The sequence below is a fragment of the Falco cherrug genome, chromosome 3 (assembly GCF_023634085.1).
Source record: "Falco cherrug isolate bFalChe1 chromosome 3, bFalChe1.pri, whole genome shotgun sequence".
In the NCBI taxonomy this organism is placed as follows: Eukaryota; Metazoa; Chordata; class Aves; order Falconiformes; family Falconidae; genus Falco; species Falco cherrug.
In genome coordinates this window covers 41,490,125-41,514,794 of record NC_073699.1, presented here as the reverse complement: position 1 = coordinate 41,514,794, position 24,670 = coordinate 41,490,125, and the positions used below count along the sequence as shown (strand labels likewise).

General features: G+C 34.1%; 1 protein-coding gene across 1 annotated transcript in view; it reads right to left on the bottom strand.

Annotated features, from left to right (window-relative positions):
* The window catches only part of TRPA1 (transient receptor potential cation channel subfamily A member 1), a 37,830-nt gene that overhangs the window by 2,505 nt on the left and 10,655 nt on the right, over positions 1-24,670 (bottom strand). Inside the window, exons 8-26 of the mRNA XM_055705245.1 lie at positions 23,708-23,756; positions 19,783-19,882; positions 18,777-18,877; positions 17,328-17,497; positions 17,066-17,230; positions 15,639-15,753; positions 14,192-14,358; positions 13,213-13,306; positions 12,528-12,587; positions 11,044-11,142; positions 10,135-10,205; positions 9,518-9,665; positions 6,668-6,757; positions 6,291-6,460; positions 4,048-4,177; positions 3,737-3,919; positions 2,759-2,827; positions 1,169-1,279; positions 543-640 (exon numbers count right to left, since the gene is read on the bottom strand). Of these exons, the coding sequence (XP_055561220.1) occupies positions 543-640; positions 1,169-1,279; positions 2,759-2,827; positions 3,737-3,919; positions 4,048-4,177; positions 6,291-6,460; positions 6,668-6,757; positions 9,518-9,665; positions 10,135-10,205; positions 11,044-11,142; positions 12,528-12,587; positions 13,213-13,306; positions 14,192-14,358; positions 15,639-15,753; positions 17,066-17,230; positions 17,328-17,497; positions 18,777-18,877; positions 19,783-19,882; positions 23,708-23,756 (2,190 nt within the window). The remainder of the gene's footprint in view (positions 1-542; positions 641-1,168; positions 1,280-2,758; positions 2,828-3,736; positions 3,920-4,047; positions 4,178-6,290; positions 6,461-6,667; positions 6,758-9,517; positions 9,666-10,134; positions 10,206-11,043; positions 11,143-12,527; positions 12,588-13,212; positions 13,307-14,191; positions 14,359-15,638; positions 15,754-17,065; positions 17,231-17,327; positions 17,498-18,776; positions 18,878-19,782; positions 19,883-23,707; positions 23,757-24,670) is intronic.

Genomic DNA, 24,670 nt, shown 5'->3' with positions numbered 1-24,670 from the left:
AGGCTTTCCTGAAACCATTCTTACAGATCTATTGGTAAGATGAATAAGAAAAATACTTCCAAGGCTTTGGGAAACAGATTATTTGTTCAAGGGAGAACCAGGACACCAAATCATTTTTAGGGAAACAATCTGAAGCAGATTTACCATTGGACAAGAGGAAAGGCAGTTACAGATTGTGTGCATTTGCAAACCAATTAGAATTACATCAACTGTGAGTTTGAAACAACCCTTGAAAACTTCCAAACACAAATCTCTAATTCTGAAATGAAAACACCTTTTCCCCATTACTTCAGTTTGCTTTAATAAGCAAACAAGCCTGTCCTCTTTGCTATGGGAAATATAAAAATATTTCTCTACCTCACAAGTATTTTGAAGGTAAATACGTTACAGAATATAAAATATTGTTACCATAGTGAGGGAGCTTACTGAAGGACCCTAGATATATTGAATTTTACTTTTTAGGTACAGTATGGAGCTACAGAAGTATATTTGTAATATTGGTTCTACTTATTTTTATAGCAGTAAAATAACACAACAAATACCTGTATTTCTGCTTCAGAACTTCCAGTTCTAATGTTGTATCAGTGCTCTGTGCATCTGTGGTAGAGTCCTCACACCCAAAACAATACTGGAACACGCTCTAAAAAACACATGGAACCAACTGAAATCAGATATTGTAGTCTGACAATAAATTAAAAATACCAAATAAGTGAATGATAACAGTATCCACACAGTGTTAAAGTTGAAAATGGTTTCTGTTATGAAGTTATTTTTTGTATAATAAATATTTGTTTTGCAAAATTTGTTTAATCAGAAAATTCAGTCTACCAAAACCAGCTGAAATGAAAAGTAAACAAACCAAAGAAGAAATGCCAAAAGGGAATAATTCTTTCTGTCTGAATAACTTTTGTAGCTTGTCTCACTCAATAAAGTCACAGATCACTAAGAGCTACAAGAATTCAAACACTAATTACATCTGAATAAGTTAGGCTGTGCTCCAACTGATTTATCATTTTCACTTAAGACAGTCAAGGTCTAATCACAATTCCACTGATTTCAGTTTAATGATTGAGTCTTATTAATGCAATGTTCCTAGCAATCTCCGCACAAAGTAAGTTGATCGTATCACATTTTAGTAAGAATTCTTCAGTCTGATTCACCATCTTACCATAAACCCACAGTATCTTGGCCTGTTGGGATATACAGTGATTGATTCCTGGTCCACCCGACTTAAGAACCAAAATGGTAGCTTCTTCTCTAAATTGGTGTGAAGATTTACCTAAACATAGTTTTACATTTAGAATAACAGAGATTATCTGAAGATAAAGACACATTATCTTGTGAAAATAACTATCATGTCATTATATTCAAATCACTATTGCTAGATGTCAAGTCTTAAGAGGATATCTACGCTGCAAACAATGGTATAATATTTGAAGCCAGACAGACACTAAAACCATCTAGTCATAGTAGCACTGAGTATCTTAGCAAAATTAGTTACTTTACATAGATGTATTTTCATAACTAAAATGGTTCCAAAATGAATTAGCTCTTGTGTAATGGCTTGAATATGTCCTTAGTACACTGTAGGTTGCGGTACAGAATTACAGGGCAGAAATATTCAAAAGACAGAATACTTATCATAGCCACGGGTTTTCAGACCAAATAATAATGGCAGAGTGATCTTTTGCTCTTTAATTGTGCTATATCCTTTTATTAGACAGAGTCTAGTATAGATTAAGCTGCCAGTGGAATGCCTGGGGAGAAAAGTTTTTCCTTGGGTAGAAACAAATATGTTATATATGAATGCCTTTTCAGGTGATGCTAACTTTCCAGTCATTCTCAAATTGCTACAGAAATACTGAGCATATGTATCAAAAAAACCAGAATGTGCAGTATAAGCCTATTGCAGACAACCATAATCCTGCCAAACATACAGAATTTTACATGCTTAATAAAGATCGCATAGTACTGTCTGAAGCTGCAAGTCAACATCCTTCCTGAGCTTTCTGTTGGCAAAGAAATACCTAAACAGGTGGAAGGCATTAATTGCTACAAGAACTGCCCTTATACCTCTGCTTTAGTCATTTTTACCTTTAGGAAAAGAAATACCTCTTCGGAGGAAATGTTACTCTAAAAGAAAATATTTCAAATACACTTGAACTATGCAAGTATAGCACACAATTTAAAGTTATGTGACTACCAGAAGTTATTTCTGAGGTGTTCTTGTGCTTGGTTATTCTGTCTGTGCACACCTCTTTATGACCAGTCACCAGGTAGGCTCATTTAGAAATATGACATTAAGTTTCTTAGTTATACCTGGTATTGCATAGCATCTCCTCAGCACACAGACCAGCATAAGCCTTCAGTATACTGCAATGAATTTGGTGTCCTTTTGATTTCTGTGTACCTTAACCTTTCAACTGCTTGCATCAATTCTCTCCTTAAAAGACAACTATCCAATTTTGAATGCTGCATTTACTCATTTTGAGATTCTGTTGTTGGAATAACTCAGAATTCGTTGAACCGACTGTTCAGAAGTTCCTTAAAAATGCATTTGCTTATACGTTTCCTTTACAATGACTCACATGACTGAAAATGAGATTCAGAATAGGATGCCCATGTTCACCAGTTTGCTTTACAGAGAGGCTAAGATATTATTTAGGGATGTTGATGATAAATCAGATAATTATCGAAATGGTGTTATAACAACGATACCTACTTCCTATAGTTGGTGCTTCTACGGCATGTTACTTACCTGCATTGCAATCCTTTTGAGTGCAGCATATTTTTGTACTTCAGCTATGTCTCCAACAGCCAAACCAATCTAAAAATACCAGGAAAACATTATTTTTTTGTAGTCTGTAATTTCAATTGTATTTCTTATTCACATTTAAATCCAAAATTACTCTGAAGTTAAATTTATTTTGTTTCACTTTGAAAACATACCCCTTTTGTGCATATTTGGAAAAGCCATACCAAGAAATGTAGTAAGCTTTTTTAATGCCAACTATCTGTAAACCAGTAAGGCACCAAAGAGCTACTTCAAAGACCTGTCAAGAATAACGTCCCTTCTTTTTGATTCTTCATTGCTGATGTTACATTAAAAAATTTGACCTCTTGATTATGTATGATCATGGTAGCAATAAATAACTTTAAGAACCTGAATTGATTATTTTTTATCGCTCAGCTCATATAAAAATTTGATTTCCTAAAAAAAATTGATGTTCAACGTAATATGGCTGAAGATGTATTACACATTTTCCCCCTTTTCTGATTCTTTCTGTTCAGGTCAGGCTCATTAGTTTTAATGCTGTTAGTTGTTGATTGCTATTTTGCACACAATGAAGATCTAGGCTTTGGCTTTTTCTTCAAAAAAAATGTTGTTAGTGCTAGGTTATGACAGAAAAGGGTTGAACAAAAATCATTGTTCCCCAATTTTCTTTATCAAGACCTCATAATAATACACTGAAGCTCCAATTCAAATTCCATCACAGTTACTACCCAAACATATGCAAGATAATGCTACAAGAGTTAACTCTGGGAAAATACTCAGAACAGTAAACTAGAGGGAAAATGAATCCAGGGAAAGGCATATTTTTCGTATGTTACTGAAAACACCAATTTGTTAAATAACAAAGGAATGTCACGAATCACCACTGAAGTAATTCTATATGCTAAAATTGTATAGACCTGTGCTTAACAATTTTTGTGTATTAATAAGTAGTTTACTTACTAGCAAGTTCATAAGAAGGATTGGAATAAGCAAGGTAAATATAATGAGAACAGTGTAACTCAGGAATGGATATGGCAATTCACTGCTTAGTAAGGGGTCAAGGAATGCATCATGGTAATTAATGTCTCCCAGCATCATTGCAAAGGTCTTCATTACAGAAAGCAGAGGTGTACTATATGTTTGCTGCAAAAACAAGAAATACCAAAATCAAGAAAAAAAAACCTGATTAAACTTGCAAATAACCTCTTGAGATTCTTTAGTCAAAAATATTATTTATAATGATAAAAAATTAACTATGCCATTCAACTAACCTGTGAACCCAAAAGGACAAAGAAACTCAGTCCAAAGGCCAGTATCAGGAAAAAGAAAACGACAGCAATCCGAATCAAAGTTCTCAAAATTTCCCAGAACATCACAACATAGATGCCATAGTTTTCAAATCTAGGCAATAAGTAAACAAAAAAGATATAGAATTGTTTAGGTTGGAAAAAACCTTTAAGATCAGTGACTCCAGCCGCTAACCTAGCACTGCCAAGTCCACCACTAAACCATTAAATACTGGTTAGAGTCCCTTAAAGTATTTATGTAAGCCAATAAATAATTGTAATTTTCATGTGTGAATAGATATTTTGCCTCTCTGAGACATTCTGAGATGGTACAAACATGTTGTATTTTCAGATCCAAAATAATGCAAGTGGTCTTATTTACAGCAAGCCTAAACTACATAATCTTATATTTTAATGCACCAGAGAAGTACTTCTTCAAGATATTATTTGTCATGGACGACTTTTACCCTTGCTGTAGCCACAGACAGTACAATACTGTACAACTGTTGCACTGGGAATAACAACATCAGGAAATTATCCCATTTTTTCCCTACTTTTTGAAGCAAATTAGCAACCAGAAAAAAGGAAAACTGGCACCATGATCCACCTAGCAGCCACCTGCTTGATTTAAAAATATTTTGCTTTTTATGACACTACAAAGCATGGAAAAGAAGCAAACAAAAAGGAACACGCTTTTTAGGAAGAGGAGCAGCATTTTAAGACATCTGTGTTTCCAGCAACAGTCTGTCATGTGGCAAGCCTCTCCCGTTCTTGGCTTACACAAAAACTAGATCTTAGAACATGAGATGTAATAAAGCAGATTAAGCTACTTGAAGAAACCTGGAACTTGGAAATTTATGTCCTCTGCCAGGTTCATGGACCACATGACTGTTCTGTGCTACAACAGTAGCAACTAAGAAAATCCCTTAAAAGGATTTTCCTCCTGAAATATTATGTGCAAAGCTAAAAAGATCAAACTGGAAGCAGAGCAAACCTGATCTTCTCCTTACTAGGCATGCATTAGGCAAAACTTTATTGAAGTCAATAGAGCTACAAGTTGCTTTGAGAAGAGACAACCTGAATGAGTTAGGAAAATGATGTGTAGAGTTCTGCTGCTATACAAAGGAAAAATATTGAGGCCAGGGAAGCATTTCATCTAGCAGAATAAGGAAGGTTGGGCAATCATGGATTTACTTGTTACTGTTTTGGTTCAACCCCCATTTTGGCCACAGCACACAGCAGAGAGGACACACCCCTTCATTAGTCATCTGAGGTCAGACGCATGTAGGACAAGGCTTGCCAGCAGGCAGTACCATAAAGATACTCTGACATTAACTCCGTTTACAAAACTTGGTCCTTAAACATCCCAACTACAGTAAAATGACCCTGAAATTAATCAGCAAATGCCACATTTGTTTGTCTGCGAGACCTCATGGGGGTGATTAATGCATATATACAAGAAGAATCAAAAGAGTTTGTATGTAGTGTTATCACATACTGTCATCCTTTTTTTCTGAACAGCTCCAAATCATCACCTTTTTTGCTGATCTGCCACACCTCATCTTTGTCCAAGGCCGTCCTGCTCAGGCAAAAATGGTTTTTTTATTAAAGTACTACACCCACACTATTTTTACTTCACCCAGCTCTCCTGCGGTCCATAACTCTTGGACGCTATTGTATCAGTGACAGCATTAAGCTCATTAATGGCAATAAATAGACCTAATGTCAACTATAGAAATAATTTCATCCATTGTAATTCTTTTTACAGGACACTATGGTGTAGAAAAGTGGGGTGTGCCATTTAATCTATAAAATAATAAATTTACCTTCTCCCAGGTATTACTTATAAAAATAGATTTCCCTTTGCCTCTTGTAATTCATGACCTTTTTTTTAAAGTGAAAACCTATACAGTATAATGAAATACATTTTAAAAAGAGGTATGTGGTGTCTTCGCTTAGTTAACATTAAATAAAATCTTGTTATTTCTTTATTTGTCATAAAATATGTTGTGATTCTCTACATGAAAAACACTGAAAACTACTTTACAGTTCATTAGGTTAAAAAATCCATATGGTCCAAAAAAATCCAAACCTGGAAAATTCTATAACTTGAACAAAATAAAAATAAAAAATAGGGCTGTCACACTTGATCAGTCAGAGTTTAAAATATATATAATATCTGAAAATATTATAAGTATTTTAGTGTGAAGCATGTAAATAACTTTTACCGTTGAAGGTAAAGCAAGAAGTTCATCCAAGACAAGTATACAGCAATTGCTCCACATTCCCACTGCAAATGAGCTGGTGTATTAATAAATAAAGAAGACACAAAAATTATGCTTGTAGTATAAATTGTCCAGTCCAGTAGATTGGAGTAATCCAACAAGTATTTCAGTTTCTAGGATTTAAGAGAGACAGATACGTATTTACAAGTTATGCATCATTAAAGGACTGAATTGAATACACTATTTAAATTTTCCTCTCACTTTCAATCTTGTATAAATTGCTATTTCCCTTTTAATTAGGGAAAATCAGATTTATTTCAATATCACACAAGCTGCTATGCAAGCACACTGTCTGAATAATGTCATTTCTCTGTATTTACCTGCTGAATCAGCTGAAATATTTCTTTGCAGATTCCCAGTAAACTCATAATTAAAACTAAACACATACACACCCTTGTGAAGTATGAGTTCTGAAACAAAAATCAGAGCACAAAACAAATTAGAAATTATTGAATGAATGTTTATTTCAGCTCTACCTACTACATACACATTATATTGCCAAGAAAATCTGTTAGCTTGCTTCATATAATCTTACCACTATCTAAATTGTTTTACTAATATTTATTGTGAAATTCATGTCATGTATATTGTGCTCACATAATTCAAACAAACTATGAAAGGATGAGCATTCCCATGATAAACAGTTGCTGTGCAGCTTCCTTACTACTACTATTTCAAGTCTGGGAACTGAAATGCAGTATCTATGCCACATTTTCAGTATGTTTTGTCACTGGATGAACATAAAGACAAATTCTGTTGTCCATAACTTCACCATTGTATCGCAGTAACTGGAATGGAAACAGAGGTCTTTGGAAAAACTGGAAGTCCTGGCATCCTTATGTGGGTGCTCCTTTTGATGCCTCCCTTTACAATCAATATAGCTAGACAACTTTGTTGTGAAAAGCCTGCTATTGGCACAGATAGAAATAGTGAATTTGATCTTTAATAAATGATTTGTTGAGCTCATTCCCCACCTGAGGTGTTCATTAACTCATAGGCAGGCCATAGGCAAATTCATGGCACTCAGTTTTCAGTGGTACTGCCATACACATCAACATCTGCCTATTGCAATGTCCCTCTTTCACCTGGGTTAAGAGTATAGCACCACGTTCTGTAACACTGTGCTCCCTACAGAGCTGGCATTCCCCATCCATTCCCATTACTGGGTCATCAGGACACAGTTTCCTCCAGTGCACGTCATCACAGGCACTGCTGTTACTCTAGTCTCTCAGGCAGCACCTTCACAGCTCCTGTTCGGTGCACTGCTGCTCTACCAGCTGGCATCATTCCTCACTGGAAGACAGGACTCCCTCTTCCAGCTATGCTTCTTCCAGCCAGTTTCTGATGATTCAAGGACCTGGGTCAGTCTGAGTTATTCCCCTGTCTGCTACATGCAGCTCCTGTCATTCTCCTGTCTTCCACCAAGAAGATATGTGAGTTAGTGGAGCATAAATTCTTCCAGTTCTGCTAGCTGTTCTGGCTTCTGCATGTTTTGAGGATCCCACATGTACCGGGCTGGGCTGGGTATGCCATTATCCAGATCTTTTCAGATGTCCGGATATCCTCACACACCTTTTATATCCCTTGAGTTTATTTTATTTCATAGTTCTACTAGCATATCCTTTTTGAGTTCCTATTTCAATTTCATGTTTTTTCTCTCCCAAAAGAACTGTAAAAATTTTTTTTGCCTCTTTTTTTTTTTTATTGCGAAAATCTTTGGGTTTAGTAATAAAATCACTTATTAGAAATGGATCATTTGAAAAATTCGCCACACAACAGAATCTTGTCTCCATTATGTTACCGTTTCAGGGCTAATGACACAGGTGTATCTTCTCAGAATATATGACTTCATGTCATGGAGACAGAGCTCTGTGACTCTCCTGCCCTTCACACAGGCACAGGAGTGTAACACTATGCATGAGCTGTACTCACAGGTTCAATACACAGCAGAACCTGCAGTTCCCTCTCTGGAAGTCTAGTACAATGTTCAACTTAGGGACAACCAAAGACAGAATACTGCTCAGTGTTAACTATGGGAAGGAAACACTTACAAAAAGGACGTCAATCAGTCACACCAGTGTTTCTTTTCTAAAGCCTCATTGTCCTGTAGCAGTGGACCCGGCAAGTCTAATTTCTTTGGTTCACCTTGGTATCCTAATTATTCCAGTTTCAGCTTTTGAAAAAAAGTTTGAGCTTTGTCTCTTAACAGCCCCAAAGTATCTATGGAGGACAGCTTTACCTTGAGACAGGGTTCATCCCTGCTTGCTTTCCTTACGGCCCCAACTAAAGCATTATTTCCATTCAACGCATATCATGAGAGATCATTACTCAAATTACTAGAGTAGCCCCACACTTATCACAGCTGTATCTAAGAGACAAATATTCAAAAGTCACTATGATGCATATATACTTTGCTACCTAATCAAGATTTCCATTTGGAGACGTAATTCCAAAATGGGGATGTATCATTCACATCTTAGCACAACACAATTTTATGTATTATTTTTCTTTTAAGTTTATAAACAGGTATTATAGGAAACACCAAATATGCTTAAAACCTCTTCACAGAGTTTTCCATCTATATATGAGTGAATTCTGCTGCTACATTTTTCACTACTGTTGTACATGAGGTACCTATATATAGACTGACAAAAATTGTTCTGTCTTAGCATCATAGTCCATGAGCTTAGTAAAGAAATACTGGGCCTGCAAGGGAAAGTAATACCTAATATGGGCAAAGAAAGATATATTTGAATACCCAAAATCACTTTATTGACTACTCTTTCTATGCCAAATTTTGTATGTGCAAGATCATTTATTTTGGTTGCAAAGTAAAAGGACACAAAAAGCTAAAGAATCTACTGTTTTCTGTCTTCTCATAATTAAATACATGTTAATCCTTTTTTCTTCAACATTAAAGAAATATTCACTTCAGAGGAGAAATTGAAGTAACCATGTCCCAGATGTAAAAGTTTCAGAAAAGACTAAAAATAAGAAATAAGAACTGAAAATTATCTACAGAAGTTGCTGCTGAATGTTTAAAAGCATATAATTCAATTCTATTCCTTAGAGTTGCTAAATCATAAATAATTCTATAAATTATTCAAATAACCATACATCTCTGCTATAAAAAATCTGTATGTATTGTAAGTAGTAAGAAAACTCAGTACCTCATATTCTAGTGGTCTTGCTTCATAGATCTCTGTTCCATTCAAAGGTCTTCCTGGCTGTATGTGAGTGACCAGAAGAGTCAGTGGGATGAGACCGAGAGAATATATGCCTAAATTCATTAGATGTGCTCGAAATCCATAGGCCATCCTTGAAAGCGAGAACGTTAAAGTTACAACACTGTACAAATGCAGAAAGCATGCATTCAAATGTAACAGCCAACAATGTTTTCAAGATGAGGAGATAAACATTTCTTAAAATGTCCTTTTGTGATGAATGTGTTCATCGAGCTTTATGTGGACAAAAGTGTATCGGCCCTTCTGAAATACTGTTCCTTCTCTTTTTAACTTGGCAATCCTATTATATATTTTTGCAATAAAGCAGAAACAAAGATAGTGGTTGTCTTTCCTGTAAATATCAAAGAATCTTTACTAAATGCTAAGCTACATTTTATATGATAATCAGCATATTCTAAACATGCTTATGAGAGGTTGTATGGAAAAGACATTTGCTTCAGTCAAAACTATACATATGTACATCTTAGTGAACAACTCTCAGGCACAACAGACTTCATTCTGACATGCAATATTATATTTTATGTATATTAAAATACACCTACCATTTCATAAGCAAATATTCTTTACACACGGGATGACTGAGTAGCTCCATACGATTGTGGCGTACCATGGCCTATGAAACAAGAAAGCAGAACAACAAAACTTATCTCATGTAGGGAAGTAAAGTGCTTACAAAACTGGCTAGGCCACCTTGTTTAATTGAATATTAGTGTAATGAAAAGTAAAATGTAAGATACTGAAAAGTTCTGTTCATGCACTCTGGCCCAAAGCTATTATTATCTTGCCTTCCCTGCCTGCTGAGGCATTCAGCTTCCCTTCTGCTGCTCTGTTAGTCTATTTTAAGCTTTAAAAAATTATACGACTATTCCAACTATATCTATAAGATGACCGAGTTTTTCTAGTTACATTTAACAAGAAAATATTTATTAATTATTAGACAGTATACCAAGTCTAATTGACAACAGGAAGCCCAAAAAGTAATCAAATAAAGCCAGAAAGTATTTTCTGTAAACATTTTCTGACAAAGACTGAGGGAACAGACTGGCAATGTGAAAGAAAGCAAACTTTGTTTTAGGTCCAGAACGTATCTTGCAATTAGCACACAAATTTTTTTTTGTTTTGCCAGGTTTTTCAATGTTTTACATTCCAGTGCAAGGTCACTACAATGACTGGAGTATGGTTTGCTTTGCTGTATTACCTGCACATACAACATTTTCTCTTGAAATATTCATAGTTTTTTAAATAAACTAGGAATTTTTACCTAAACCTAAAAGAAACGTTATTTATTGCTTACACTACAAGAACTTTGGTTCATATTTCATTCCAATATACTTTAAATATGCAGAGTTATGGGCTTTGGAGAAGAAATACTATGATGAAAAATTCAAACTTTTGATTTTATCTAAAGCAAGACAGCATGGAATGATGTCAGAGTGAAATGAAGAACTCACATTTAAAGTGGTAAGTGGTTCATAGAAAATGTCTTCACCTTCCTTTAGTTTCTTGTTAAGTGTCAGGGGACACTGAAGATACCTGAAGTTATATTCAATCTGAATAATAAACATACACCAGCATTTAAATGTGATGAGACAGGTAATCTAAAACTGAGATAATGTTCTTAATTTTTAAAAAGTTATCCTTTAGAGACAAAAAAGCATATTGTGTCAAAGTAATTAGAACATTGATGTATACTGGTTGTTGGTTACTCTGCCAGTGAACATAATGCCATCAAGATACACATTTGTGACTGTAAGATGATTAAATAAATAGTCATTTTGAATTGTAAAATAAAAAGTACACATTTCTTCTTCAAATAGTAGAGTTTAAAAAGGTCATTCTCGTAACTGTAATTTGTTTTAATGTTAACTGAAGAAAAGCTTGTATTTAAAAGTTATGTGGCTTTGATAACACAATATAAAGAAAAGGTACAGTAGCAGAAAATTTGCAATTTTTCTGTTAATGATATAGACACAATCCAATGTAAGAACTGATCAGGTTGAAATCATACTGAAAACAAAGGTAACATAACTGTAGAACATTCATGCCTGCCTCCTTAGCATTATGAAAGCAATCTACTGCCTGAGATTTGGGACAAGAATTTACAAAAAGGAAACATGTTGGACTCTGAATTATTGATGACAATAAAAACGTGTTTTTTAATGCATAAATAGATACATCTTCTAACACTGTTATTTTAAAATATCCATATCTGATACCCAGCTTGAATGCAGGAATTAGCACAGCAAAGATAAATCTATAGATTGCTCAAGTTTAATGTTACACTTTTTAAAATGCATAAACATGAAGATTACAGAAACTGAACTTCACAGCTGTTTACAGCCCAAAGGATAAAATAAGATCGGTCACCTGTGTTTTCTGTTAAGAGCTGATATTCATCTACAAGTGTATCTTATCCATATGAACTTGATGTATACATTAAAGTATACATATTGTGTACTTCCCAAACTTTCAAGTCAAAAATGTGTTCACTTCAGTGTCACAGAGGCAATAAAGAGAATTAAATCAGTAGCTTTGCTGAGAAGAAAAAAAAAAGAGACTAATAATTGAAGATTGCTAGTACCTATCTGATGCAGTGATTTTTAAAAGTCATCTTAATACCGAGGAGTTTCTTGCCAAATATATATTAAAAGCATAGATTCAAATACAGTTATTGGTGAATAACTACTGAATTATTAATAAAATCAAGTTCAAATATTGGCTGATTTCAATTTACCAGCTATAGAACTATAATTGCAACTATAGAAAATTTTTAAGAGGTATTGGAATTTAGCCCACTATTAGTACCTGTAAGCCAAACTGATGATTTTCTACGTTAATTATTATGCAAATAATGTACCACTGCTAACTTATAGCCAGGCATATTGTGAAATATTCCATCCTAAGACTGTAAAATGTAAATTTTTCATCCACTTACATAGAAGTCTCGACTTGTCTTTTCCTCTGAAGACTCAATTATGCAGTTGTCCAAAACCAGCTTTGCAGATGGAACAGAAAAGTGAATTAAGGAGATATACATAGCATTTATCAAAAGAATACGTTTGTACCTGAAGAAAATGACCTTCAAATACAGCAGTCTTCTAACAGAAGTGATGATTCAGTCAGATTTTATGGTGCATGCTTTGAAGACATAAAACTCTAGAGTTTACATGTAGGAGGTAAATAATGAAACTGTAGTTTACAAGGCTAGTTCACAAGCACAAAACATGAAGTGCTTATGAAAATATACATACCAAGTCACTTGCTGGTTTAATAAAAAGCATTTCTGTACCATCATTTGACAGTTAGCCCAGAAGGTGAAAATATCTCAGACAGTTTTGAACCCAATTGTCTTCTGACTTTCATTACTTTTCTACTCCTTTTTATACTCATAGTTCCATTGACCTCGGGAAGCTAAGAACTTTTATAGTAACACTGAATCAAACCACCCATACCGAAACTATCACTAAAATACAGTTAAATCAATTTGTGAATGTATAATGTTTCTAGTTTATAATAATACATATTAGTGAGGAAAACGTTGGGAAAACAATGGCAAATGATACAACATAACTAAGGGTTTTTTTGTGCAGTCATTTCTTTAAGACGTGCAGAAAACTTACTTTAAATGAATCAGGAAGATACTCAACCATTTCCAGCAAAGGACACTTATTAGCACTAGAATAGTGAGAGAATGTCACAACAGCTTCTTCCCACCTGCAAAAATGAGTTAAGATAATGGAAGATGAATTAGTTGCTTCTCTTTTAAATTAACTACTTTTAGATTATTTGAAATTTATTAAAGATATTATCTTGCACATTGCAGTATGTAACAACTTTACATACGTTAATTGGAAAATCAGCTGTTTGGGGAGTAATTGAGTAACATTCTGGATGCTTCTCTATAGAACGATTCATGTTTAATTCTGTTATAAATTAAACAGTGATATTTCAACTATGCTAAGACCTAAAAAAATATGAAATTCAACTAAATCTGGAATCTTGGGTTATAAGATTAGGTGAGTAATAATAAATACAGTAGAATATTGGCAATGTTCTTGCAACTCTTACCAAGAAATGTGATCATTGGGCGATGGTGCAACAGTTTTATTCCTGAAGTAGGCCTTCAATATATTGTTATTAAAAATATTCCAAATTGCAGTTGAACTGCCACATTTTTAAATATTTGCAACATTTATACCAACAACTTTAAATTAAATCTCTTGAATGGTATCAGATGTATTCACATTTTGATTAAAATTCTGTAGGTACTGAAGCATTATGTAGAAGGCCAAAATGATGTATGTAAGAAGAGAGAAGACATGAGAAGGATTACTTATTTCTAATGGCTTCTACATGTTTTTTTTAACAGAATCTGAATACTCAATCTAATATTGAAAACAAAATGCCATATATGTCCATTACAATTATGCCATTTTTTTCTATTTGCTTTCACTAGAACACAACAAAATCTCTGGAATTTTAAAATATGCACGCAGTCTTACTTATTAAACTACAAGTTTTAAGAACTTGATCTCAGTTCAAAAACAAACCAAAACACAATGGAAAATAAATTCAAAAAGCATATTTTATGTACTGTACCTTTTGTGCAATATGACAGCAGACACTACGTCTTTTCTCCTGTTGTGTATTGCTTCATGGAAAAAAGAAGCTACTGCTTTGTTGAACAGAATTTTTGCACCATAGTCAAGAAGTAACCTTACTGCTTTTGCATGTCCTTCTCTTGCAGCCAGGTGTAAAGCTGTGTTCTGCAAAGAAAGTAATACACAATGCATCCATAAAAATAATTTAAAAAAAAGTACAACATATTTCAGCATATGTGTATGTATATATAAATAAATATATACACATATTTCCCACATTGAAAAGTCACATTATTCTCAGTTGCAAGTCCTGAATACTTTTGCTAGCAATGTTAAAAAGTAGAATATTGTCACAGAGTTTCTGATAGAGATTATAGACAAGTTCTTTATCCTATGCCTACAGCTACAGTAGTGCTAATTCTGAAGAGGAAAGTCAGCTGCAGGCAAGAAAAGACAATTCATTAATACATTTTAGTTTTGTGACTAACAAACTGCAAGTCACAAATAGGTAAAAATGATAGTATCTACAGATACAGAACACCTGCGTTGTTTGATATACAGGAAAAGAAGCATCCAATTATATCCAGATGTGCTCATACAAACAAATCTGCAAGAAAATTTGCAGGCACAGTAATTTCATAAAGGTAAGGCAATGAGTGGTTTAGGAATCAAGTCACACTGAAACTGACTTTTGAAAGCCTTCCCAACTCACCCAGATTTTTCTGAGGGAAATTAAGAACTAAGCATTGGTTTCTCATTAATTCCAGGCAAGATTTGTTCCTAATCTAATAATTCTAAATTTTTTCAACATCAGTTCTCAGAGAACTTAGCAACACGTTCTGTGTTGCAAACTGAATAGTTCTTCAGAATGACCACCTCTATGTTTTCTGATGTGGAACTGTTAGGCAGGTTCATGCAAGAGGTCTCCAATCCAAGAAACAAGATTCTGTCTTGACCCAACAGACACTGCATTTGTCCAAACTTCAGAGCAAGAGAGGAGCTCTGTCTGTTGGACATCACTGTGCAGAACGGATGGATTTCAAACAATATGTTAATGAGCTATAGTTGATACTGGGTTTTTTAAAATCTGTATAAGCTCCTTAAATTTAAATTAACAATGTTTGTACTACATTGTTAAAATACTCTTGTATTGTAAAGGAGGCAAGAGGGACATGTCTAACATACTCGGTATTTTATGTTTTCTATTAGGCTATTTTTTTTTTTTGGTCTCCCACTTATAAGAATTGGATAACAATTTCAGTAATCATATATTAATCTAAGCAATAAGCTTTAACAGTGGTGAAACATAAAGACTTTAAATCTGCCACAAGAAATGAAATATTACATAAGTAATGCACAGTGGAAAACTACTAATAGCATACCATCGACGTTTGGTCTAGAAGTAATAACAGGCAAGAAACAAATAATGCTATGTGAACACATACCCCTTCTTCATCCACTCTGTCAGTACACTTCACATTAGTATCCAGAATGATCTGCATTGTGCGAGTGTATCCTCCGAAGGCAGCATGGTGCAGGGCTGTCCAGCCTTTATAATCACTTGCATGTAGCAGCATAAAATTAGTAATTATAAATGGAAACATTTTTGTAAATTTAAAGTAAATGTAAATGCCTTCTCATTTGATTAAAACCTCTTTTTCTTTGGCATGACTACTGCAGAGATGTCCATGCCTTCTGTCAACATTTATGTGATTATCAATGCATTATTTGGAAGTAAAAGGTTCAACTCAACAACAGTACTTGGGTCCCCCTCTCTTTTCTTCTATTTCTGTATATATCTGGATTGAACCCATTTTCTTATATGTTCCTTGAAAATAACACAATTGCTTGTAATAGTCTGTCACTAATACTTGGCAACAGATGTGGAAGAGATCATGGCCATATTACAGATTTTTGCATTTAAAGACAGTGAATATACAAAATATTATTAACACACAAATCTATTCCTATAAATATTACTTCATCTTAGTATAATGAAACTCAGTAAGTCTTTTATCACATAGAACCTACCAGGATATTTCTTTAAAACATGTCTGTTTTCAGTCTAAATTAAGCCTAAATACATGCACATATGCTTGTGTACTCATATATATATACTTTTATATATATCTGTATGTATATTATTCTCTCTAGCCTTGCTAGGTGTACTAGTCCAGCTAAGGACACTGGAAATAAAGGATTTGACAGTCCATTTAGTGGGTCCTCCACAGTCACAAATAACGAACATATGACAGGTCTTGCTAAAGGATCTCCTTGGAATGCTTATGCCTCTAGCTCCAAGGTGTAGCTGCAGTGGACTTGGAAGCACAGGACTTGAAAGTTAAAGTTCCAGACTGTACCTTGGAGACAGGACTGTCAACTTTTGCTAGCTTTGGCTTCTGGTGTTACTAGTGTGAGCCTGGAAGCTTTTGCGGAGCTGCCAATGATCTGAGAATCTTTGACCTGAAAGCAGGACTTAGAATGCCATGCAAGTTGCCTGTGAACCACCAATCCCAAGAACCCCTATCCAAGCCTGTCAGTGAAGCTGAAATGATTATAATATTTCCAAAACACTATCTTTTCCATCAAAAAGTTCAGTATTCTTAGTTGAATTTAAAGAAACCTCAGTTTCCCCAGCATTAGAAGCCTTGCTTTACAGCTAGGCATGATTCTATGTTGTCAGGTTGAAGCAATGTACAATCAGCGTAGTTTTACAAATATTTTTCAATACAATCTTATATTGTGTATTTCTATTTGTATATATTAATATATTCAATATTTTCATATATCATATTAACTTCCCATCAGATGGACATAAAATGTAGGGTGGTAATTCTTTTTTGCCTTAATGAATGGAAATCTGTGTACTTACCACAGAAAAAGGGCCCCTCTTTTCAGAAGAAACTGAACTACCTTCTCATGACCATTTTGGGCTGCCAAATGAAGGGGAGTCATTCCCTTCTTGTCACCTTCATTCAAAAGTCTTGTGTCTTTCATATCTCTTATAAGTCGTTGACAGGTATTGATACGCCCATAGCTGTGAAAGATAAACATAGAAATTAATGTAAAAAAACCCAAAACAAAACAGATGGAAAAAATGGCATTGATTCCATTGTCTCAACTACACTACTAACCTGGCAGCAAAGTGTAATGGTGACTTCTTGTCCCTGCTCTTAGAATAGATGGAAACGTTGAGGCTGAGTAAATTATTTACAGACAGAGCCACACCTTGTCTGCATGCATAATGCAGTGGAGTGCATCCTTCATTATCTTCATCCACAACAAGATTTTTAATATGTTCCATCTGTTACCCCCCAAAAAACCCCAAAAGCACAGAATTACATTTGTATCACTAATGATCCACAGCTTCTAATAGGTTGTAACAATAGCATTAATACTTTAAAGTGGTATCTAATAATAAGAAATAAAGTTTAGGAAAAGTAAATTTAGCAACAATGAAAATTTAACGTCTGCTGATTTGTGGGTGACCGATTTTGAAAATAACTACTCTTTGAAAAACACAGCAGTTTGCCAGTCTGCACCCTTGCTGCAATCCAACCACAGTAAAAGTATAATACAGGAGATTCTTCTTTGCTGCCATTCAACCGTAATACTGATTGCTGTCAGCAGAAGGTTTGTACAGAACATAAGGGTCGTCTATAGTCTGTACTCCGTAGCAAAACTTCTGGCTGTCAAAAATCATTGGTTCACTGGCTTACAGTGTAATTTTATTTCCCCCATTTCTCTTTCTAATCTTCATTTCTCTGTTTTTCATCTGCACCTTGTCTAACACTATCCTATGTATAGCCTTTCTTAAAGCAACTTAAAATCTCCTCCCCGGTCTACTCCACTCCTTTGTCTGAATTATGAGCATGATTAATAATTAGAAAGTCAATGCAGACAACTGAGGTTTATCACTCTGGTTTAAAACTGATTCTCTACATCTGCTGAAAAGAGAGGTTAAACCTGTTCTGCATTACTAATCAAAGTTGTTTACAGATTTCAGCAGATGTAAGATAAGTTATACTTGATTCACATTTAAAAGGTTGTTTCTGGAGGCCAGCAAATTTAATGCTTTCAAGCGAGCTTCGTCTCTAGCAGTATGAGTGCTTCACCTTAGCATAGCCAAATACAAATCCATGTTTGAAATCCTTTTTAAAACTAAATCCAAGACTTCACTACTGTCCACAAGAAACTCCTGCAGAATATGCTGTAAGCTCTTTAAGTCCTAGAGCTTGACTGTGTATGAGCACATTCCCCAGCTTTACTGCATGCAAGCTAGGAAAATAGAAGTGAAAAGTTCTATATTTTATTGCCTACCTCTTGAGCTATTCAATCCCCCAACAGCAAAATAATTTATGGGATTATGTTATTCCTTTGCCTGGCAATAAGAAAACTGTATTATTGGCTTTGAAATGTTTTAATGAGAGATATGTACCTCTTCAAACTATTATCTGTGACATGGGGCACCTTAACAAGTACCACAAACTTTACAAACACTCCAAAGTAAAATGGTTAGCTGTTTTTTTCTTTACATTTTCTAGTAAGGATAACAGAAAGACATAAATCAATGCTTACTGTACCTGCAGAAATTTCTCATTCAGATGCTGTAATCCTCCAGGTTGCAACACCGTCAAATGCAAGAAATTCCGACCAAGATGATCTTTTAATGACACATTTGCTCCTAGATAAATATGGAAATAAACACCAGCAACTTCAAAACTGCTGGCCCCTGACACTAACTGATGATGTTCAAGACAAAGGAACAAATGTGTTTATAAATCTATAAAATAACAAATATCATTTCAAGTCAACATTATAATATACAATTTTACTTACAAAAAGTCCTCTACTGACACTCAGATTTCATCGTTATCTCATGTGTGTATGCATTTTGTATTTCAATGCAGCACTAAGATTTATGGGTGGCCCTTATATTCAGACATACTGAGCACCCACAAATCGAGAGGTAATTTATATATATGCAGATGATTACTTCTTCTACTGTTTAAAAGTTGTAATCTTTTTACAGCTTTGAAACTTATTAAAGGGCTTATTAACACAATCAGTTATATTACTACCAACAAGAGGTAATATCATAACAATAAGTAGCTTGCATCAAAAGCGTAGCGATTGAAAAATACAGCTCAAAACATTTTCAAGGGGAGTGTGATTATACAAAACCACAGGTAATGTTTGAAATATGGGCTTTAACAGTTAAAAGTTGACTGCTGGTACAAAACATGACTCTGTATAAATGGTATATTTATTCCACAGTTCTGCTACTTTGTGAACTGCCAAGGAATGCAGGGATGGTGTGCCAGGGCCACCTCTACCTTGACAAGCATGACAAGATGGCATACACATTTTTCTACAGCCTGCTCATTCTGTGTTAAAAAGGGTGAAATCATCACACTAATTCCTCCTTTATCTCAGGGGATACCAGCACTGTGCAGCTGTTTAGTTCAGCTGCTCCTGGACTGCATGTTGAAGTAATGAATTGAAAATGAGAGGAAAGTGAGACACAGAGTTTTAACATGTATGAACCTTGCCTAAAGGAAGTATATCATATGTGTAATTCCTTTTTACCTTTTGAAAGCAGTAAATTCACAATTTTCCATGATGCACAGGAAGTGGCCAACAAAAGCGGGGATCGACCTTCTATGTCAACACTATCAATATTAGCACCCTGGAATGAAGAATTTCAAGTTTATCGTAAATAATGAATAAATGAAATTTAAAAATAATGCTGCCCTTTATAGGCATAGCAGAATTACAGGCATTCTTAGTAACTACAGATGCTCCAGATAAGTAAATCAAATAAACACATTACATCTGTATATAAAAATACTATGTTTTAAAACCATCAGCCACAGCCCAGTCATCTATATATATAAATTTAGATTATAAATTAGTGGCCTAGTTCTAAGTATACTGAACTCACGACTCATGATCTTTGTTAGGGTACCTTTCCATGCATTTAAATACTGAAATATAGAATTCTAACTTAAAAATACTGGGATTGAAGTTCTGAATAAATACAAAAATTGAAGCCCTTCGGAATGATGGGGTCTTATCTATCAAAAATAACTAAAACAAGACCCTTCTGAATCTCTGTGGTATATGAACACTGTTCAAGAAGGCATCCAAAGATTAGTATAGTTCGATCTGTATAGCTTGATTTATTTACATTTTCTATTCTTCACCATAAGCTATATAAGCCAAGTTAATTTTGACTCCAAAGTAAGTCTGTCAACAGTGGACACATTTTTATTCTTCAAACTCTAGGTTTTTGGTACGACCTTTCTCCTTAGGGGAAGCACAAGGACTGGACTAAGTTATTCTGGCAAAAGCCCAGTTTTGCTGTTTTGTCTGTTTTTGCACGAGATGCATATTGCCAGGACAGTATGGTCACTATGGTCACAGTATCACTATGATAATATCAGCAAAATGCTATGAGCATAAACACATTTATCTAAAAAATCCTGCCAACAAGGCAGTATGAAAATACAAATAAATGAACCAATGAGGTGTATGTATTTTTATGATGGTTTAGGTATAATTTTTCTAGATATTTAGTTGCAAATCTGGGTAAGGAACACAGTACACACAAAAATCTATTTTATTTCAGGTAATATCCAAAGATCATTGAAAAAAAATAATAAAATCAATAGGAGTTTTTCCATTAACTTGAATTGTCTTTGGGTCCAGTCCTAATTCAAGAGAGAATTAATCATCATCATGAGCAATATTTACTTTCTAGGATGGTAAAACCTGTAATGTAGTAATAAGAAACATTTAATAAATGTACGATGATTACTTTACCACAGAGAACAGGAAGCTTCCAATGTGTGCTGATGAAATGTAACACATGCAGGACCTTTTCCCCAATTACCTTTCTACGAGGTAAGACAACCTCTTAAAAATGCTCTTATTCATCAGAGAAACAGAGACCTTTTTTATCCAAGTGGCTCATTCATTTCAGTGAGCGCAGGGCAGCAATTTCCAGTTAATAACACAATCTTTAATTGCCTTTCCTCCAGTTAACATCATTGTTCAGCCTTCAGCAAAATTAATTCAGCTGCATTCACCATTAGTTCTCACAACCAGGAGTAACTTATATATTGTCACATATATTTACCACATTCACAATCCAGCTGAATTAAGAGTTTGTAAATCTAGTTTCTGACCTGTGTTTACTTTTCAATTTATACATTAGTACATTAATATATATGAATAAAACATATATTAATATAAAACCAATGCTGTTACATAGGAAAAATATAAAAATAAATATGCAATTTTTGTAAATATCAATTAGAATTTATACCAGTTTAGTCCTTCATTTTTCTTTTTAGTGAAGACAAAAGAAGAAAAAGAGGAAACACGAAGTCCAAAAAAAGGAAGCAAGAAAATGTGTAAAATAACTGCTTATTTACTTTTGATATGCACATTTCAATAAAATTAATGAAGTAAACTCCGGAAGCATCAGACGCTTCAATGCTAAATTGTCCAGTACACAAGAAAAAAACCCCAAACACTAAGATATGCAGGGAAAATGCTAACACACGAGCTAAACTATGAGAACCTCCTGATTTTCATGTCTTTATTTTCCTTTATAGTTGTCTACATAACTTGTAAATACAATTACACCATTTGCATGCACAAACCAAATACTGTGCACCTAATTATAAATGGCCACTTTAATATTATTCTTAAAGTCATTGTGCTTAAAATGCTTACTTTGCAAACCAGTTTGTAAGTAGTATTTCTTCGAAGCTAGAAAGTTTTGTAATGTTTAGAATTTACGTATATTGATCTAGGTTTCTGTCTTCTCCCTTTTCTTAAGACGTCAGTCTTCAGTTACGGCAAGTCATAGCTGTACATCTCACCAAAAAAAGAGCATGTACTCATTGCCATGTTATGTTGAGACCAAATGCAAAATTATGAAAACCTCTGCAAGAAACATATGTAGATTTTGCTTCTGTTTTTTTGTGTAGCACATTGACCTACAACTCACAAAAAATTGGTGTAATTTAAATTTAAATAGTATACATAGTGTTCCTGGAGAATTCTGCTTAGCACAGATCATCTTACTTTTTCTGTCTAGAAGAGCTAGATGCAACACTAGATCTATTTACAATGGCTTTCATTTGCAGACACAAAAAGTACCAAAAATAAGATAACGGAAGTAATCATTGTAAGTTAATGTGCATGAAATGTGGATATTTAATGTATAAAATAAATAAATGTTCTTTGTTAAAAGCAGAAACCCATCCTGAACTGGAATTTGCTGTTCCTTTTGAGCAGTAGCATTGCTCCACCTTTTCTTTTTCACTCTTGTGTACACCACAGCATAGGCGATACCTAGTGAGTCCAAGAGAGCACGCAGTGCAGGTCGTATGTGCCACATCTCATTAACCCCAGCTGGCATATTTTGGTCCATTCCCAGACAGGGCAAATGAAAAAGTCCTAAAGCTTAAAAACTGACATACTCTATATGGAAAGCTAAACAAACCCTCAGCATAGGTTCTGTGGAAGAGGCCAAAATAGTCAAAATGGCACTCAAGGAATACAAGTTCGTACTTAGAAAATGCAGTGTTAAAAGACATTTCTTCTAATATTTTGTGCACACAAGCCTCCACATGCAAAAACTTGTGCCTGTTATTTCTAACAAAACAAGTTGTTTTGTTAGACAAGTTTAAGCAGTCAAACCTCACCGTTGCACATATGAATTAAAAATAAGGACAACATCTAGTTTTGACTAAATTCAGTCCCCATAACAGAGTTTCTGAGAGAAGCAAAACTGTATGTAAAAGAGAATTTTTCTTGATATAATTATCATGAAATAAAGTAAAAAACCTAAACATATATAAAATGAAAAAGAAGTCTGATGACTTCTGAAAATTTCCTCAACCAAATGCAGCATATAATGAGTATTTGAGCCTTGTTTAATTGGTATAAATGGACACTTGGATCATAGCCAGTAGCATTCCTGGTTACATTTCTTCTCTTTCTCCCTTTTAATTATTCAGTGAAGAAATATAACCAAACTACATACAGTAAAAAATATTTCTAGATCATGCACAAACTTCATATGTCTATGTGACCCCAGAACAATCATGCGTACATACTTTAAAGAAAGGATTTTTTTAAAAAAAAAAATCAGATCAAATTCAATGCATGTTTAGCATTTATTTCTTATTTCATATCCTAAAAGTGAGGATGACTAAACCAGTTCACTATATTTGGTAAAAGATGTTTATGAAACTTTTCTGAGTAAGCAAAATGGAAATAAATTGCAAGTTTTCATCCTCTGTAACTGTGGAACACCATCATGGAGCCATAACTACTGTTGCACTGTAACTGTCAATAATGCATTATGAAATGTATATAAATCTATCTAAATAATGTATACCTGAGAACACATTCTCCTTTATTAATAACTCTATGCAGACCTGTAATAATAGATAGCAATATTCTTTATAAACATGTTGCTTGATTAAATATTTACCATTGAAATCAAATACTCTGCCAGTTCATAATGATCAAACAATGCTGTCCTGTGGGGAAAAATGCAAAAAATACAGTAACGTTAGAAAGGACAATGAAGTTTCAAGCCAAAGGGTAGCATTCTCCTCCATTAGCTGCATTTTCTAATATTTTCCAATAAATACTTAATATAAAAAGACAGAAAGATACCTTTATTACATAATTTATTTTAATAAATGGTTTTGATTTTTGTCATGGAATTTTCTTTTTAAACTAAGTTCAGTTCAATTAATACATTGAAAACTCACTGCAGGAAGCAAAGACCTTACTGGTAGGTCAACAGGCATTTTACCACTGATTTTTAACAGAATCAGTCATTTCATATTTCAGATCTTTTGCTGTATCACACAAGGTCAATATAGAATTCCATAAACTTCAAACTCAGTTTGTTCCAGGCAAACCTAATGTCTCAAAAACATTTCACTAATTTGATATTAAAAAAATAACTTCCTATATATTTTGTGTAATAATGCTAAAGTGGGGTTTAAATGACAATGTCTAAACGTGTATTCTGACTGTGGCAGGCAATTCTACTTGAAAAAATATAATACACTGATCAAAATTGTGGTGACATTTATTAATTTACTAAAAATATTTTACATCTGTCTATACACATGAAAAATTATCAGGGTTTATTCTACATTAAGACACTGAAATACAGGAAAAAATTGTGAAAGCAGCAAGCACAGCAAAACTATATAACATATATAGCTAATACACGCAGTCTAAATGTTTTCAGAAGTCAGACCTCTGTTAAATATTTTGACTCAATGACCAACACAGAAGGACAGTTCCAAGGTTGCACTGTATCTCAAAGATAACAGTTCCCTTAGCATTATAAGAGGTAATAACACTGGGAGTACTATAATTAGAACTGATTACTCAAAAGACATGTTTTAAAAATCATGTCATGGTTCCAAATAAT